Below are 18,567 nucleotides of genomic sequence, written 5' to 3' on the forward strand. Positions count from 1 at the left end.
AAAAACATGTAAACACTTGGTTCTCTCCCCATCTGAAATCAGACTAGGAAAACGCAAATGTGAACAAAAATGGAGACAAGATCCAACTGCCACCAATAAAAATAACCTTAGTAAATTAGCATCTCTCTACAAAAAAGAAATTGTTCTTGCCAAACAATCTTCTAACACGCGTATCTCACAAGCAAACTCAAGTTCTAAAGAATTGTTCACAATACTCAAAGAAATGGAAACTCCTATTCAAGTCCCTGACACTTGTATGAAGGACAAAACATGGTGCACCAGCATCCAGAATGCCTTTGTCAATAAGGTAGCAAACCTCCAAGTCAACATTGTCAATAAAAAAGAAACTCTTGACCTCGCATCCCAGCCCAGCCCAGCAAAAACTCTCTGCCACTTCCTCCCCTTACTCCGCCACCTTCGCAACAACCCCCCCCCCCGCTTCAACTTTAATAAAGTATCCATCTTAGAGGTTGAAAAAGTTATCCTCACCCTCAAACCCTCAAACTGCCAAGGCGACCCCTGCCCAGTTCAAATTATAAAGGACGCTGCGCGCAATCTCTCCCCCTTCGTCTCGAAACTTATTAGCGCCTCCTTCTCAACTGGAACCATCCCCAATAATTTGAAACCATCTTGGGTTCTACCATTACTTATAAAACAAATTCTAGACCCCGCTATACCCACTAATTACAGACCAATCACAACAGTCCCCTTCCTCCTTAAAACTTTAGACAAGGTAGCATACCTTCAAATCCAACAATACTTGGAACAGAATCATCTATTAGGAGTACGCCAGTCAGGTTTCAGACCCCAACATGGGACTGAACCCACTCTGATCGACTTAAAGGCACAAATTGACACGCTGAGAGACAATGGAAAGGCAACCCTACTGCTCCTTCTCCACCTCTCAGTGGCATTTGACCTAGTAGATCACAAAATCCTGTACAACCATTTGGAGTCCGCGCCCACTTCTCACAAGAAGCAATAGGTTGGATCCAATCATTCCTTGACAACAGGACTATGCGCCTCTTTTCACCGGTAGCGGCAGCCAATCCTATCCCCATCACCTGCGGAGTGCCACAGGGCTCTAGTGTGTCCCCTACTTTGTACAACATTTTCACAAACCCCCATTTTTGACGATCTAGAGGGTGTGGGTATCACACTACTTCTCTACCCCCACCTTCACCTCATTCCGCTCTTCCTTTAACCATTCTCCTCCCTGAATCACCTCCCCCCCTCCTGCTTCCCCCCTCTCCTCCCTATTCTTTCCCCTAACTATCCCCACCACCCCACCCCTCACCCTCCCCCTTCCCCCTTCCCTCCTCCTACCATTCTTCACCACTCCCCTCCCATCCACTCCCTCTCCCCTTCCCAACCTAACTCCCTCAGTGAATTTCTCTTTTCATTGTTTTGTCGATTGATTCATAATGTATTCGCTTCAACTGTTATTGTTTATGTAATATGTTGTTCAATTGTACAGCGCTTTGGCGTAAGGTGCTTAATAAATCAATAAATACAAATACCTACACCAACTACGCTGATACCCAAATCCTCATCCTGCTGATCGGAGATTACACCAAGGATTTGGCCTTTGTGAACATAGTGTACCTCATCATACAGGCATGGATGGCCTCTCATGGTCCACGCCTGAATCATCATTCAGGTTTTGTCCATGACAAAACGGAACTCCTCATTCTCGGCACCCCGGCCATCCTTAACAAACTTGACGATAAATATCACAAATTTAGAATAGACGATAACAACATCACAGTAGCTAAGGAAGTCAAAACCCTTGGTTTCTACCTCGACTCCTCTTTAAACTTCAAAACAAGTTAACGCTATGGCCTCATCTACCTCTTATACATGTAAGCTAATCAGAGCAGCTAAGCCCTTCCTCTCCTCTAACAATGCATTAGCCTTGCGAGAGCCCTTATTTTTTCTAGACTGGACTATTGCAATGCCCTATATTTAGGGAGTAATAAATATATTACTAACAAAATCCAGATTCTACAAAATAATGCTCTCAGAGAAGCCCTAAGTATCCCGATGAATGCTCACATTTCTGATATCTGAAGACCTAACAACTGGATCTCCACTAAAAACAAAATCCTTCTAAAAACAGCCTCTCTGACACCCAAATGTCTCCACAATGAAGCCCCACAATACCTCACTGCAAAATTCACAAGGCAGTCCTCCAACCGCCCTACGAGAACCGCCAATGCCAACCTCCTAACGGTGCCTAGATTTAGACGCACAAAGACAGGTGGAAATAGATTCCTGGTTAAAGCTGCCAAATATTGGAACTCCCTCCCACCGCCACTTAGGGAAGACCAACCCTACCTTCGATTTAGATCTAACCTCATCCATTGGATCAAGGAAAACGACCTCTGACCACACTCTACACACACCGTATAAACTTCCCTTTGCCTCCCGGACTGTACACAGTGTACACACAATGTACTATGTATTGTATATATTGCCTCACTTGCAAAATGCCTGACCATACACACTTTGCACATTGTGCACTATGCTCTGTTTTTTACTATGTGATTATGTAACTCAACGGCCTTTAAGTCTCACCTTGTCAAACAGTCTGTACCTGCAAAGCAATGTAAACTAAGCTGAACAATCTCTTGAAGCTTTTTTGCGCCATGATACCTTTGGTTCTGGTGCATACTACAAATATTAAAAGAAACAAACATATCGCCGTTTGAACGTACATTGTGCATGAAAATGCAATAAAATATTCCCCCACTGTCACCCCAAACTAATCTGCGATTTAAAACAGGATGACGGTACATACACATCTCTACAGCACTTTGTTTGTCCTAGCTATTCCAATATTCACCAGAGTAACTTGAAAAACTGCATTGTGAACCATCGTGTAAGATCATTGGCTGATGCAGTAGCTTTGTGTAAGAGCACCTCACACAATCTTAGGTTTATCCACATTAAAATAATAATAATAGTAATTATATTTAGCTTGAAGCAAATCAAAAAGTGGCCCAACCAACTAATTCAGTAGTGAGATTCAGTTTCGAAGCTAGGTCTAAATGAAACCAACACATATCCCCTTTCTTGTGGACCGAGACCATGCCTCGGCCCACAAAATAAAGTCACCTAAAAGGGCTAATTCAGCTGCTTGATTTCCGATTTCGTAAATGTATAAAAAAAGTAAAAAATGCTGTGTTCTATGCAAAGATCAAGCATTTCATTAGCAAGGTTTCAATATTTTGTGGGGCAAAAGAAGGCAACATGGTTACTTTGAAACGGTTTCTTGAGATGTTTGCTAGACCACGTCCGTTTTTTTCCCTGTGTAAAATGGTAATTAAGTAATCATGTGGCATCATATCTGATATAATGTGCAGCAATATTCTTTCAACCTTGATTTGGGGTTAATGGTAGATCTAGGGAATATATAACAACAAAATCATTTACATTTTATCAATTGTTTACTAACAATCTGTTGTCTACTAAGTGCACATTTTTAGTTGCTGGGTTTTTCAAATGTGCTCACGGTCCTACTTATGTTTTTGATATGGAAAGTATCATAAAAACAGTGATACCAAAAGTAGCGACTAGAAAATAGGTTGTCATCTCAACTAAAGAGGCTTTCAGTGATTCTCTCAAACAACACGGTGTGTCCTTGTTCTGTTTTCTAATCCTTAGGAATGTGAGCCTCTGGTGCACCTTCCTGTCACAGATAGGGAATTCGACCAATATGTCAGTAGTTCTTCCGAGCTTTAGCAAACGAGGGGTGCCATTTTTAAAGTCTGGTTCATCCTTTCCCAGCCTAGTGGCCGCCTTTGACACACTACTGGCACCCCTCGTCATGGGCCAATCGGTACTAACTAGCATTGCAGTAGACATGGAAGAGCTACTTCAAAAAGTTGTGTATTACAAGGGAGGGAGCACTACAAGGCAAGTCTGTCCCGATAATAGAAGTTAAACCGCTTGCGTACAATCATATATTCGGAGCAAAAGATGGAAAAGTCTTAAGAGTAATGACATTAAAATAAAACGATTTCTCCAAAGTTTATTTACTGAAGTTTTTTGAAGCATGACTTTACCCATGTGCATGCTACATTTGGGGCTGGTGGAGCTTTGGAGGCCCCCAGCAAATAGTTTAAGTGTTAGCCACAGAGCTATCAAGTCTCCAGTGGTCATGAATGAGAAGGACATTCAGTTGTGTTTTTTTCCCTTTGGATTCTGGGACTTTCATTTGAAATTTAGGAAGACTAGAAGTCCCAGAATTCCAAGCAAAAACAGGACTGGATGCCATTCTCACGCCTGGCCATGGGAAGCTCGGGAGCTGTGGCATCACTTTATCAAATTGTCTTCTCATAGTGTGAGCATTCGATCAGCTCTGCTAAAAACTGCTCCAAACTCTAGTGTTGGCACAGCAAGGCCAGCAAGAAGGTCTGAGAGCTTTCTGTTTAATGGAAAGAAGCAGATCAACTAATGAAGAGTTACAGCAGTCAAAAGCATCTTAAGAAAGTAACATTCAGTTTAATGGCAAAACACTGTTCTAAATTAAAGGATCTGCAGGGGCATTGTGTTCTGGGTTCAGGTTGTAACTTTGGCAAGTTTTTGTTTTCCAATGATCTAGTATGAATCGTGTTCATTTTAAGTAAAGGATTTTCTGGAGGAAGTAAAATAATGGTTTGAGGGTCCTTTACTAGTAGTATCAGTTGTTCTGAAGGGTGACATTATGTAGTACCAAATGACAGGACTCCACAATGCTTACAAAAATAAGCCAGCAGGCTGAAGGAAAGGGTACATTTTAATATGCGACAACTAAGGTCAGTTGCTTCCAGGTGTCCATTTCTTCTAGGCACTCTGGGCTGTGAAGGACAGGCGTGGTTTCAGAGCCCTGGTGCACCCAGAAGTTTATTAGACTATATGACAGGGAAAATGCTCACTTTTATCAGAATGGTGATGTGCATTCTGCAATTTATAACAACTTCTGTAGGTTGCCAATTATAACCATGGAATAATCAACATGGATTCATCCCAGTGAAAATGCAAGCAGGAGGCCATTGAGACATCTTTGACCAGGATTGACAGAATGTCATCCAGGAAGTAGGGTAGCATGGCCTAAAAACTCTGGTGAGGGAAACGAGTGTTCCTCTTAATGTTTGAAAAGATATACGGGCCACTTGTATTCATAATTAAATGCCAGAAAGGGTAGTTTGTATATGGACATTAAATAATAATGGTTTCCTTTAGGGTTGGTGACAGGGTCTTGACACTGCAAGGGATCGGGGGGTGGGGAGGGGGCAGGGATTTCTCACAACCAGGGATAGGCAGCCTATGATGGCAGTTGCCAGAGCCTTTCCTAACCCAGAGATGGGGTTGAGGAAGTTGCGGAGGAGCAGTCCCTGGGTCCTCTGTGAGTGTGTTGCGATGTAACAACGTTGATGCCATTTTCGAGAACGCAGTGCCTTGCAATCTTTTTCCTGGCTAGGCCTCCTCTTCTTTCCATTCAGAACCATGCATCCCAGAAGACACCGAATGGTGGCAAAGAGAACCCAGAGTCCAGTCAAAAAGCAGAACATGCACAGAGAAACTCACCATCATCAACCAGATGTGCAGAGGTTTCCATTAAGTACCACACCAAAAACCCATGGAAAAGGAACTTTGACAAAGTTACTCCACATGGAAGGCCAGCCCAACAAGAACAAACGTTTCCTTTCTTGCTTGAAGACCACAATGAACACCAAAAAAGGGATGTGGATTAAAACAGTGGTTTTAAAAGCTGTGTTGTGTAAACCCAAACCCCTGTGGAAAAGGCAGTAGTAGATTGGCCTTATAGACCGGGGACCACAGCAACCAGTGGGAACCCGAGGGAAGACTGAAAAAGGGCAGACTGGGCTATAAAAGCCCAGCCACACTGAACAAGGTTTTCAGGTGAGGTGAGGGCTGGAGTAGGTGGACCAAAAGACCGGGCAGGTATAGTGGCAGCGGCAGGTAAGGTGGTGTGTCTGTGTGAGAGAGTGATACCAATTAAGGAAGAGTGGCGAGTGAGTGTGTGTCTGGGACAGGGTGAGAGAGAGTCCGTGTGATAGTGAGGAAAGGGGTAGATGTTTAAGGTGTTTAAGACGGTGGAAGAGAGCGTGTGAGCGAAGGCGTTGGAGAAGACCTAGGAGTAATAGGGATAGAGAGTGGTAAAGTATTAGAGGTGAGGAGGAGAGAGGGAGGAGGAGAGAGGGAGGAGGGGAGTGGCGAGGAGGAGAGTGGGGAGGGAAGAGAGTGTGATGGGGAAAGAGCACGAGGGCGAAAGAGAGCGCAAGGGGAAAGAGAACACGAGGGGAAACAGCGCAAGTGGGAAGAGAGCGCGAGGGGGGGAAGAGAGCGCGAGGGGGGGAAGAGAGCGCGAGGGGGGGAAGAGAGCGCGAGGGGGGGAAGAGAGCGCGAGGGGGGGAAGAGAGCGCGAGGGGGGGAAGAGAGCGCGAGGGGGGGAAGAGAGCGCGAGGGGGGGAAGAGAGCGCGAGGGGGGAAGAGAGCGCGAGGGGGGAAGAGAGCGCGAGGGGGGAAGAGAGCGCGAGGGGGGAAGAGAGCGCAAGGGGGGGAAGAGAGCGCAAGGGGGGGGAAGAGAGCGCAGGGGGGGGAAGAGAGCGCAAGGGGGGGGAAGAGAGCGCAAGGGGGGGGAAGAGAGCGCAAGGGGGGGAAGAGAGCGCAAGGGGGAAGAGAGCGCAAGGGGGAAGAGAGCGCGAGGGGGGGAAGAGAGCGCGAGGGGGGGAAGAAGAGAGCGAAAGGGGGGAAGAAGAGAGCGAAAGGGGGAAGAGAGCGAAAGGGGGAAGAGAGCGAAAGGGGGAAGAGAGCGAAAGGGGGGAAGAGAGCGAAAGGGGGGAAGAGAGCGAAAGGGGGGAAGAGAGCGAAAGGGGGGAAGAGAGCGAAAGGGGGGAAGAGAGCGAAAGGGGGGAAGAGAGCGAAAGGGGGGAAGAGAGCGAAAGGGGGGAAGAGAGCGAAAGGGGGGAAGAGAGCGAAAGGGGGGAAGAGAGCGAAAGGGGGGAAGAGAGCGAAAGGGGGGAAGAGAGCGAAAGGGGGGAAGAGAGCGAAAGGGGGGAAGAGAGCGAAAGGGGGGAAGAGAGCGAAAGGGGGGAAGAGAGCGAAAGGGGGGAAGAGAGCGAAAGGGGGGGAAGAGAGCGAAAGGGGGGGAAGAGAGCGAAAGGGGGGGAAGAGAGCGAAAGGGGGGGAAGAGAGCGAAAGGGGGGAAGAGAGCGAAAGGGGGGAAGAGAGCGAAAGGGGGGGAAGAGAGCGAAAGGGGGGGAAGAGAGCGAAAGGGGGGGAAGAGAGCGAAAGGGGGGGGGAAGAGAGCACAAGGGGGGAAGAGAGCGCCAGGGAGAAGAGAGTGAGAAGGGGAAGAGAGTGAGAAGGGGAAGAGAGTGAGAAGGGGAAGAGAGTGAGAAGGGGAAGAGAGTGAGAAGGGGAAGAGAGTGAGAAGGGGAAGAGAGTGAGAAGGGGAAGAGAGGTGGAGCAGAGGGAGACCAGCATGGACAGAGAGAGATGAGAGGAGAGGAGAGAGAGAGACACGACATGTAGAGAGAGAAAATGGAAGGGAAAGGAGAAACGACCAAGAGTGAGAGTAGGAAAATCTAATATCAGAGGAAGGAGAGAGAAAGAGGTGGGAGAGGCAAGGAGCAAGAGAGGGCGAATGGTAAGATCGGAGGGAGACAAAAGACAGACAGGAGGAGGAGCGAGGCCGTGTAGAGAGAAAGAGAGTAGGGGTGGGTGAGAATGGCGATAGAAGAGTTGAGAAATGTTCTTGTTTGAAATCCCAAGAATAAGGACACCTTTAGAAAATCCTCTGAGGGAGAGAGATAACAAAGGCCTTTCTAGGATACGTCATTTGCCTACCTCTTGGAAACTGGAAAAACTCATCATGCAGTCACATTGTAAAACGGTTTGGGGAAAAATTTTCACTGCATAGCAGGTAGAGAGCCATTTTGGTAATATTCATTTTGAATCATCTACGCTCAGCAAGCCATGCCAAATCAAACAAGATGTAAACCAACATAAAAAAAACATTTAAAAAAAAATCAATCAAAAAAGTATCCTAGAAAGGCCCTTAAGTCCTCCCTTAGACGAGACTAGACCCAGGCAGTGGTGATTACCGTGCTTTACATTCCTGTGTCAAGAAGTTGTTCAGAAAAGGAATGCCTGTGTTAGGTGTAAGGAAGGCATGGTATCAAACAGTAAGACAGAAACAAGTGATCACTGTTGAAGGGTGTTTATTGAACTTCAATTGGGTATGAAAAACCTAAATCTGAAGATGGTAGCAAGCTACGACCATCAAATAATAATGCAGTCTTAGATGAGTCTGTCAAAATAAAAGGGGCCTATAATAATAAACACATTGCCAATCCTTACTTCTAAATACAAATAGTGTGGCAAACAATGTTATGTAAAAGAAAAGTGTTAAGGAAATTATATGTCAGAATATTCAAGCCGTTGGCTTCCCTTCCCCACGTTTTCCGCACAGAACAAGGCAGCACACTCGAGCTTCGCACACTCTCTGGCTTCTCTAGCATGAGGATGCAGTTGAGGACTTCAACATTAGGCCTTCTGTGCCAAAGTCTCTTTACCATTCAAAGTCTCTTATTTCAGAGGGCCTGATGTAACCGGAAAAACATTAAAGTTCCTTTCTTCTTAGGATTTCATCTATACAACTTCTCGGGTGATTTACTGTTTACCCCGGACCTCCCTGCTGGGCTCAGACCCACTTTAACACAAAACCTTCAATTGGCCTCCTGCCGCCGGGCTTGGACCAAATTTCTCTACTTCATCAAAATCGAAGACCATCGACTGTGCACATGATTTTGATTTACTCGTCGCAGGTCCACTTTGATTTACAATTATTCGTTCTCTTCTTGATATGGCCTTTTCTTACTTTCACTTTTGCTACTCCTCAGCTGGATGCCTTACAGAGACCTTCGATTGAGCACCCACTCATCAGCAATTCAACTTTACTCTTCTTATCACACGCGTTTAACTATGTTCGTTGCAGTGCTCGCCATACAATGTTGCTGCTTCAACACAGACCGGTCTTGTCTCGGTCTCCCCAACTCACCAGCTGTGTCGATTTCACTGACACTGCTTTGTTCTTGGAGCCAAGGACGGTACGATGGCGGGTGATTCGCCCCGCCTGGATTATTGATGCAGGAGGGCCCTGGGTATCTCTGACATGCAATGCAGGATTCTTCAGCCTGGTTTCCTGGTCTTACGTTTACTATTCTCGAGGGTTCAGGAAAATAACAGTTCCTTGTCGAAAAGGCAACTGGAATTTCCCTCCATGGGATACCCTTCTGTTTTGCCGTCTTTCCTCTCCCGTTTAGCTGCCGTCTCGAAACTACTGTTTCCTCGTGTGCTTTGCCTCACTCAGAATGTGCTCTCGTGCTCTCCTTTTTATCCTTGTGAGGAAGCTTGATGGAAGTCAGCTGTGTGTGATGGTCAGTAACTGCCTGACCTCGCCTGACCAATGTATTGGGAAACGTCAGCTATACTGCTGGGATGTTAGTCTGTTTTCTCTTATAGTGGGCTGTCCATGAGAAAGTGTTCTTGTTATCAAAAAGGTGGGGGGGGGGGTAGAGTTCCAAAATATCCTACCTGGTAGGATGGGGTAAGGGTGTTACAGGGAAGGAGATACTGCGTCTCACCATCTGGTGTCCCACTCGCCGAAGACCCCTCACCCAGGTGATCCTCCAGCACTGGTCCACCCCCAGGAACTGGATCCAAACCCGATGGCCGTGTCTTAGCCACCTGGATGACAGATCCCTGGGGACTAGTGGGTGAGACACCTTCTGGTTTCTCACATAGGGCAGAGGGACCCCATGGGAAGGCGAGGATAGACCACACACTACATCCACCACAACCTACCGAGAAGCCTATATATGTTTATAATAAATATCGGTAAAAAAATATATCTTTGTATGCCTGTGGATTATTGAGGCCAACTGTGACAGGTTGTCATTTGTCAGAGTGGAGTTTGACTCTGCTCTTTATGAAATGTACAGTGTCCACTATTGCAGATTCTTAGCATAGCAGATGTTGAATAGTTTTCATAATCTTTGTTGAGTTAGAAGTGTATCAAGAGTAATAAAGGGATGCTTAAGTGGGGATTTGATAGAGAGCATGTTTGTGAATACTACATGCAGAATTAGAAATATATAAAACAATTTGAAGCGTAGACCTAATTTATGATGTAAAAATTAAAGCTGACGTGGACACGTGTTCTGAATTTCGAAATATGGCTGCAACAAGTCAATCGCAAATGCTAGCCTGCTGTATCACAGGTCACCGAGTCATGTTCCTCAATTTTTTTCCATTAGACTATCAGTGGTTCTGAAACAGTCTTAAGAGGGCATATGAAGAGGCCGACTCATCAATTTTCCCTTTCCACCTTTCAGCCATCTAGCAATCTGAAGAGGGCAGTGGTATTTATTCAAACTTTCTCCCTTCTTCCTTCATTTCCTAACTTTGCAAATTTAGCCTCCAGCATCCTTCTACATCAAGGATATCTTGTTTTTTGAGGTTTTCAGTGGCTACGAATTAAACATGTGTGCCTCACCAAAGAAGATGGTTATAATTGCCTTGGATGAATTCAGAAATTCGGACCAACCATTTTACCAACTATTTGGGAAGGCTACACCTTGGGATGCAATTGCACTCACAAAATGGTAATTAGAAACTACTGTGGCATGTAAAAACGTTGTAAAACAAACTTCATTCTTTCATAGAATATACAAGATACTTTAAATGAAATTAACATTTGAATTGTTTTACTGCATAGAAATAAACATTTTTAGCTGGCATGGAGAAAGGAAAAGCAATGACAGGACTTGTAAAAGACAAGGACAACCACTTACATTGTGATAGTCTTTAGGGAGCAAATGCTGACCAGGGCCAACAGACAAAACACCTGTGTTTACCAATCCTTTCCTTGTCATGAAATGAAGAATCTTCTGCAGCTCTTGTACACAACGAATGCGCACAAGGCCACGGACGTTTATATGCAGCGCACATTTCTGGTGAGTCAAAGCCTCCTAAGAGTTGGAAAACACATATATACATAAATAAACCTGTGTGCACTTGAAAGCATGCATAGTTTCCGAATTTCTTTATGCATCAGTGGTGGATCATTAACTTCGCAAGAAAATGCTTAAGATAATGCAGACCATTTCCTAACATTTTCAATTTCATTGCACACAAACTAGTCAACAGTAAGTCAAAATATTTTTGGGGGATTTTGTTTCTTGTTTATTTCGGAATTGTACAAAACATTCCATAAAAACAATACAAAATATAAAACATATTCAATCACAGTATAAATTGCACACTCCATGTTTTCATCAAATTGGATTAACCATCATACCAGTCCTTAATTCAATTCATGTTTCTGAGCAGACGTTTCCTCATATAGAGTGCAGATTTTTAGTACATAAGCAGGGACCAACCGAATCCGCCCATAATAAGTAAGTCAGGGCAGGTTGATACTGGGCAATGCCCATTCCACCTAGCAATGGTCGCAACACTGAGCTTCTCACATTAACATATGCATGACAGAAAAATAGCAAATGGGCCAAGTCCTCGAGTGGTGCATCACACAGAGGGCAAGACAGATTGCCATTCTCACCGGACCAAGCTGCCACACCGCCCGTAACCGTGCCCTATTTATAAGTACACCGTCTGCCAGATATTCTGCCCACAACAAGTATTTCTGTATACCTGGCGACATAATGGTCATGAGCCCTCTATTCTTTGGTTTCAACAGCTCCATAGTTTCTCTAGTGGTCTTGACATATTCATAAGAACGGGCAATCCACAGCTTTACCTCACCACGAGAGAGCACGTTAGAAGGTGGAAATAAATGTGTAATGTTAATGGCTCTCAGTGGTTTCTTAATATGCCATAGCCATGGAACTTTACCCCCAACGTCCCTAGATATCATGAAAGTAATTAACTCATGGGTGAGGTTAGCTCTTTCATTACCCCATAATCCTAACCAATGAGTGATAGGCTGCAGGGAAACCACATCTCCAATTGGCCTGCAGCCCAAATCCATGTAGACACCAGAATTTGGCGCTGATGGCGGCAGGCCCAGTATTTTCTTGAAAAAGTGATTTTTCACAGTTTGGATGGGGGAAACATTTGAATAACCCCAGAGCTCCACCCCAAATCTGGCAACTGAGGCTGCTTTACCATTATACAGCTTGAGTATCAGGTCAACTGGTCTGGCCCTGAATTTTACCAAAGCCCTTGAGACCCCTCCCAATGCTCATTTAAAACGGATGGCCAGTTTTGTAATATGGACTGGTGCACAACAATTAGAATAGAATCTGCCCCCCAGGTAGTCGAAATAATCAAACCTGGGGATCACACTGCTCCTACAGTACATGGCCCTGAAATGGACCTTTCGCCTCACCTTCCAGCAGCCATCACCGCTAAAGCAAGAACACCCATAAAGCAAGCATAGTCATAAATGAAGCGCTCTCAGGATCTGAGAGTACGGGCCATGAGCACGTTGTCATCCACATATATGAGGATCGGGAAAGTTTGTCTGCTCAGCTTGGGCACACCAGAAGAATTTAAAAAGGGCTTTGTGGAGACCATTCACATATAGGCAGAAAAGAAGCGGTGCCAGGACACAACCCTGGCACACTCCTAATTCCACCGCAAAAGAATCTGTGCAGTGCCCATTAGCCACACACCTAACACTAGCCTTTGCCGAGGTATGCAGTCTAGCGAAAAGGTTTACTAGACACAAAGGGCAGTTCATGGATCCAAGCACGCCCCACAGCTTGGCACGATTCACCTTGTCGAAGGCCATGCTCAGATCCCTGAAGGCCAAATAAATGGGTTCTTCCTTAAAGGGATAGTGCTATCAAAAGTTTTATTGGCTAAAAAGATGGCCCATCAAAAATATATATAAAAAATATTTTTCAGTCAGTCAAACAACTTTATTCGGCCAAAAAAGACCATCAAAGCACATCCTAAAAAACAGTACTAATGCATAGTTACAATAAGCATATCTGTGACGAAAACAGCAAAATCATAAGAGAAAAAAACCACACCCTTCAAGAGTGCCCCCGAACAGAGTTACGAGCCAGTAAACAGGAACCACTCACCCCCTGGTTCTGGGAACCCCTGTAACGCCTCAGTGCCAGGGCAGTCAGGTTAGCCCCTGAGAGTGGACTACTACCAGAGTAGTCTCTTACGGGGAAAACAGGGGCGGGGACATAAAAAGGACTGACTGTAATACCACTTTTCCTTGTCCGCCCGTGGCCATTACATCTTACCACGACGTCCCGTGCCATGTCGACATCCCCGAAGACCACTGACAATATCTGTGTTGGCTGCAAGTTTGGACAGTCTAGTGCACTCCAGCAGAGACCCCCCTGGGCACAAACCCACATTCCCCCACAGCCCGCAACCAATGATGGCATTTGTTCCAGAGAGCGTCCCTTGGTTCTCTAGTGGCAGTCAATAGTTTTGGAACACCATGAAGAAACACAATGGAACTACGACAGTATTCAGATGTGTGGTGCCTTGACATAACTCCCCCTTGACCGGAGATTGAAGCATTATCCCCCCTCCCCACCCGGCACATATTGACCTGGGCTCTACCAATGGGGAAACACGATGGTGGGGGGTTGACCCCTGAGGCTAGGGTGCCTTTGGTCTCCCTCTGTGAAATTGGCAGTGGGAGAGGAACCACCCCTGGTTGACTCCTCAAAGATGGAATAATCCTAACCACAGAAGCAGGGGATGGAAAGGGCTGTGAGGGGTATACCCCCTTGTCAGAGTCTAGAATCGGCCCCCCTGGCTCAGCCACTACTGGGCCCCTTCTAACCCTCCCTGCACCTCCTTCCCCCCTGATCCCCAGCACCCCCTCGATGAACACAAATAGGAGGTTTTTAATCTCGGGCAACTCAGAGAGCAGCTGGTGACAGGAGCAACTAGACAGATTGACAGGTGCTGTGAACGATGGGGCTGGTGGACAATGATGACCTTTAGAGGGGGGTTTAAGAGCCCTGAGATGGCTAAGACAAAGGTAGGAGCTGGCCACCGAGGGAGCATCAGACATGGGCTTGCTACCTATGCTGGATGGAAGGCTGGACCTCTCTCCCAACCCCAGACCCCCTGGATCTACTCCCACAGAGACCGAAGACGTGAACTCATGAGAGAGAGGTGAGTGAGCCTCAGGGAGAGCCAGTGACGACCGCTGGACTGAGGGGTCAAGATTGGGGGCAGAGGAAGGATGGATAGGGGCCAATACCGGTGAAGAGACCAGGGGTGGTGTCACAGGTAGGGCTAACAGGGCATGCCCCCCGTCGGCTTCATGATGCCCACAGAGATCCTCGCACAGCCATTAGCCAGGATATCCAGTAGGTCAGCAGTGGCCACAGAGTCAAGGCCCCCTCCAGGGGTTAACAAGTTAACAGTGGACGCAGATTCATCCGGAAGAGGGCTTATAAGATCGATCATGGGGAGAACAGATGAAACAGGGCCACAGGAGATACCCTATCACAGGAGAGGCCGTAGTGGTGCCCAAACATGCGAACTGTAATTGCAGGATAGCTTGGATTAGAGCACCCCAGAATCTCCCTCTTTGACACAGTCAGTGGCCGCAGGCCGTTGGGCAAGTGCTCCATTCACACAGAGGCTCTCAAGTGCAGGTTCCAGTGCAGGCTACCTCTCCCTGCTTGACCCCCAGAGCTTTAGTCAGGGCTTTACTCAACATTACCTCCCTCCGTCGTCTGCCCATGATTGGCTTCCGGTGTTCCAATGGTGCCGGGGGACATTGTAGCATTGATAAGAGTGAAGATTTGGAGAGGTAGAGGGGGGAGTAGGGAGAGCATATGTCTGTAGCTCCAAAATCAGCACCCCGGGGAGAGGCAACCATCATGCGGACTAGGTGGGGAGAAGCCTTTGGAATCTGCTACAGACAGAGCCAACAGAGTAGTCCCACCACACCAGAAATGGGCTGTGGGCTGCCTCAAGCGCCTGTGAGGAGTGGTTGGCGGTTGCCCCCCCCCCCCACGCCGAAAACTTTGTCCCTCCCAGGAATAGCACTGTCTCACCTCACAATGTATATATATGTGGAGGGGGCGTGGCCTCCCCTCTGCTGCTACGGTGGCCCTCCTGGGCTCAAAGAAGGCAGAAAACGGGCTGCAACACCCGCACCCTTGATCCACAAAGTTCCTATGTAAGGTATTGAGCAAATGAGGCCCAAATTCAAAAATTTCAAGCACTAGGGGGCATCCATTTTTTGAAATGGATGAGCCTCCTGTGCTTGTGTTAATTTCTGCCCTTGCGGCACTAATGAAGCAAAAGCCAGCCAGCTGTAATACACAAAAGCTACCAGCAGGTGGCTTTTGCTTCATTGTTGCCGGAGAGCAGAGATTAACACAACCTGCTGCTGGTAAGTGCTTTAAATTTAATTCTTTTTTGAAAGTACTGCAAAATAAACCCAGGTCTGGGGAGCTCAGGAGACTCAAAGCTGAAGCCACAGCAAACCTAAATACAACGTTGTTGTATCTAAAAATGCTGCGGTTTTCTTTCTACGTTTCCCAGAGCCTGAGAAACGTAGAAAGAAAACTGCAGCATTTAGAAATACAACGCTGTTGTATTTTTGACTGCAGCGGCTTTCGCTTGGAGTCTCCTGGACTCCCCCGTGCCTGGGGGATCTCAGGAGACAAAGCGGAAGCCGCCGCAGTCAGAAGTACAACGTTATTGTATTTGTGATTGCTGTGGTTTTCCAACCACGGCAATCACAAATGCAACAACGTTTTATTTATAATTTCAGCACTTTTGCTTGTTGCCTTTCATTTTATGTTTTCTGTGCTTCCGTGGGATTGGGGAGCACCGAAAACATAAAATGAAAGTGAAGGCAGCCTCCCAGGCTCATGTAGAGCTCTGCTCTGGCTGCATTAAGCAAAAGCTCCCAGTAGGGGACTTTTGCTGCTTGTTTAGTGCCGCAAGTGCAGAGCTTAACATGAGCTGAGGAGGCTGCCTGAAATGGCAAAATGGATGCTCTCATGTAAACGCTTTGAGCCTCGTTTGCTCAAAAGTTTACATAGGAACTTTCATTAAAATTATGTTTAATGCATGTTTTTCATCATTACCCATCTGTTGGGACAATACTATTTTTGAGCACACTATTCCTTTAATATAAATGAAGTGTGCAGCTATCAAGTAAAGATTGAGAGACTGCTCAGCGGTGCCCAGTCCCGGCCGGAATCCCAGCTGCACAGGAGAAAGTACCCCACTGCTTTTTTTTTTTCAAATTAGCTTTATTAAAGAATAGTCATGGTTGAATCATAGCCACATACAGTTACAGTCACTTGATACACAGCTCATCAATACAAGTTTTGGATGTTAATTTCCCCCCTTCTTAACAAAAGAACAAAATCACCCCAACAACCCCACCCGATTACTTGCCCACACCCACCACCTCATGCATCTAACTTGGCTTCTAGGGGTTGAGAGCACCATGATCATTGGAGCCTGCTCGCGGCTGCGGCCTGCTATGTTGCTTCCCTTGTTTGATTGAGAGTCTGCTGTCTATATTCGACAGGTTCCCACAATGTTTCAGCTCTGGGATCCGTTGTGTGGGTTACCATCGTCTGTATATATCCAGTTCCCCTCCTGCCTAACTCTGTCCTTTTTGCGCTTGTTCCTCTTCAGGTTCCGCTTCCCCTCGATTCTCAGGAGTCCGGTGGGGTCTCTCCGGGTCGTATCTTTCTAAGAAGGGCGCCCGTTCCATCTCCCTAGAGGAAGTTTGGCCATGTATTTGTCTGGTGAGCTGCACCATTCTGTATATGTCGAGGGCCTTTGCCGCCCACTGCTTCTCACTAGGAAGGTCTGCCCTTTCCCAGCCGTCTGCAATGTAGGCTCTAGCCACTAGTAGCAAGTAGTCTGGCATATGTGGGAGCCTGGACCAATACTCTTCCGTTACCTCTATCCCAAATAACACCAGGAGGGGGCCCAATTCCCTGTCCACACCATCCAGGTTCCTTATCCATCCCAGAATTTCTTTTTCATTTCTGCACACTTTCGCAAGCCCACCACATATGCCAATAATCTACTCTCAGCCCACATTTCCTCCAGCAACGGGGGTCCGATCCCAGGTACATCTGAGAAAGTCTCACTGGGTCCCACTGCCACCTGTGTAAGAGTTTTAACCCATGAAGCTTATACTGGCAAGCCACCGATGTACGGTGTACGTGTTCACATAACCTTCACCACTGCTCATGTTCCATCTCAATTTCCATATCCCTTTCCCATTTCCTCCTATACACCTCTGTCTGCTCCCTGTGACTCCAATAGGGCTTGGTATAGCTCAGATATGAGTCCCTTCGCCCCTTTCCCAGTGTCTAGTACCTTCTCTGTGCCTGTCAGGTCCCTTTGTGGGTCTTCTTTCCACATTTCTGACATCTGCAACCCTTTAAATTGTAAGTATTTAAGTACCGAGATCATACCTCCCCCCAGGATTACTTTCAACTTCCTAAATTCGATAAATGTGTCTTTTTTAAGGACTTGTCCCACTCTCTCAACTCCTCCCTTGAACCAGTCCTGAAACCGTTGATGTCCGAGGATGCGGTCCCTGATATGTGGTGCCCAGATGTGACTTAGGGGCGAGGGCCAGGCCGTTACACCCCTCATTTCTTTCGGGATTCTCCAGAGGGACCAGAGTGGGCCCAGGATCTTATGTGCCCTTACCCTTCAGGGGGCGGCCTTTCACGTTGCCCAAAGCCATTCCCCATGCTTGACTGGACGGAAAAGGTAGTTCTCAATGCCCACTGCTTTTGTTTGTCTCCTCGTAGATGGGGAAGGAACAAGTTACTTACCTGTAACTGTTGTTCTCCAGCATGGGTCTGGCATGGATTCACATGCTCATGAATATTGCCCGTCGTCAGGCCGGGAATCCTCGGTATAGAAAAAAATCAGTATCAGTTTCGTTTCTGATCTGTCTTTCTTAGTAGTAACCAATCACTGGTCTCTGGGTCATACTACCCTACCCGCAGCCAATGACTGCCCTCTCCCTAAGCCCCGCCTCTAGCAGCCATCCTCAGATTTGGTAGCACGTAAAGTGGCAGTATGACCAAGTGAAGAGCCGCAGAGGGGTAGGCGGGAGGGTTCGCATGTGAATCCATGCCAGACCCATGCCAGACTTGTTCCTTCTCCAGCATGGGGTCTGGCATGGATTCACATGCTCATGAATAAGAGAATACATAGCAGTACACACATGCACAACCACGGGAGGTGGCAACAGGCTCAACATTAAGCAATACAATACAACAACTCAACATTAAGCATCTCTTACCTCCTCAGCAGGCTCACCTTAAGCGAACAGGTTGCGCAGCACTGCTTGGCCGACCCTGGACTCCTCCCTGGAGTCCCGATCGACGCAGTAGAATCTTGTGAAGGTGTGCGTCGACCTCCACGTCGCAGCCCTGCAGATGTCCAGCAGGGGCACACCAGACAGGAACGCTGTGGTAGCAGAGATCGCTCTGGTCGAATGGGCTCTCGGACAGCCGGGCAGCGGTCGGTTTGCCAACCGGTGAC

At 46.9% G+C, this 18,567-nt stretch overlaps 1 protein-coding gene across 2 annotated transcripts in view; it reads right to left on the reverse strand.

The window, feature by feature from the left end:
- The window catches only part of KDM1B (lysine demethylase 1B), a 1,796,634-nt gene that overhangs the window by 1,134,706 nt on the left and 643,361 nt on the right, over window positions 1–18,567 (reverse strand). For both annotated transcript variants that reach the window (XM_069613586.1, XM_069613587.1), the window contains exon 10: window positions 10,866–11,042. In XM_069613586.1, coding sequence (XP_069469687.1) covers window positions 10,866–11,042 — 177 coding nt within the window. The remainder of the gene's footprint in view (window positions 1–10,865; window positions 11,043–18,567) is intronic.

This window comes from Ambystoma mexicanum, chromosome 5p (assembly GCF_040938575.1).
Source record: "Ambystoma mexicanum isolate Mex_15411 chromosome 5p, UKY_AmexF1_1, whole genome shotgun sequence".
NCBI lineage: Eukaryota > Metazoa > Chordata > Amphibia > Caudata > Ambystomatidae > Ambystoma > Ambystoma mexicanum.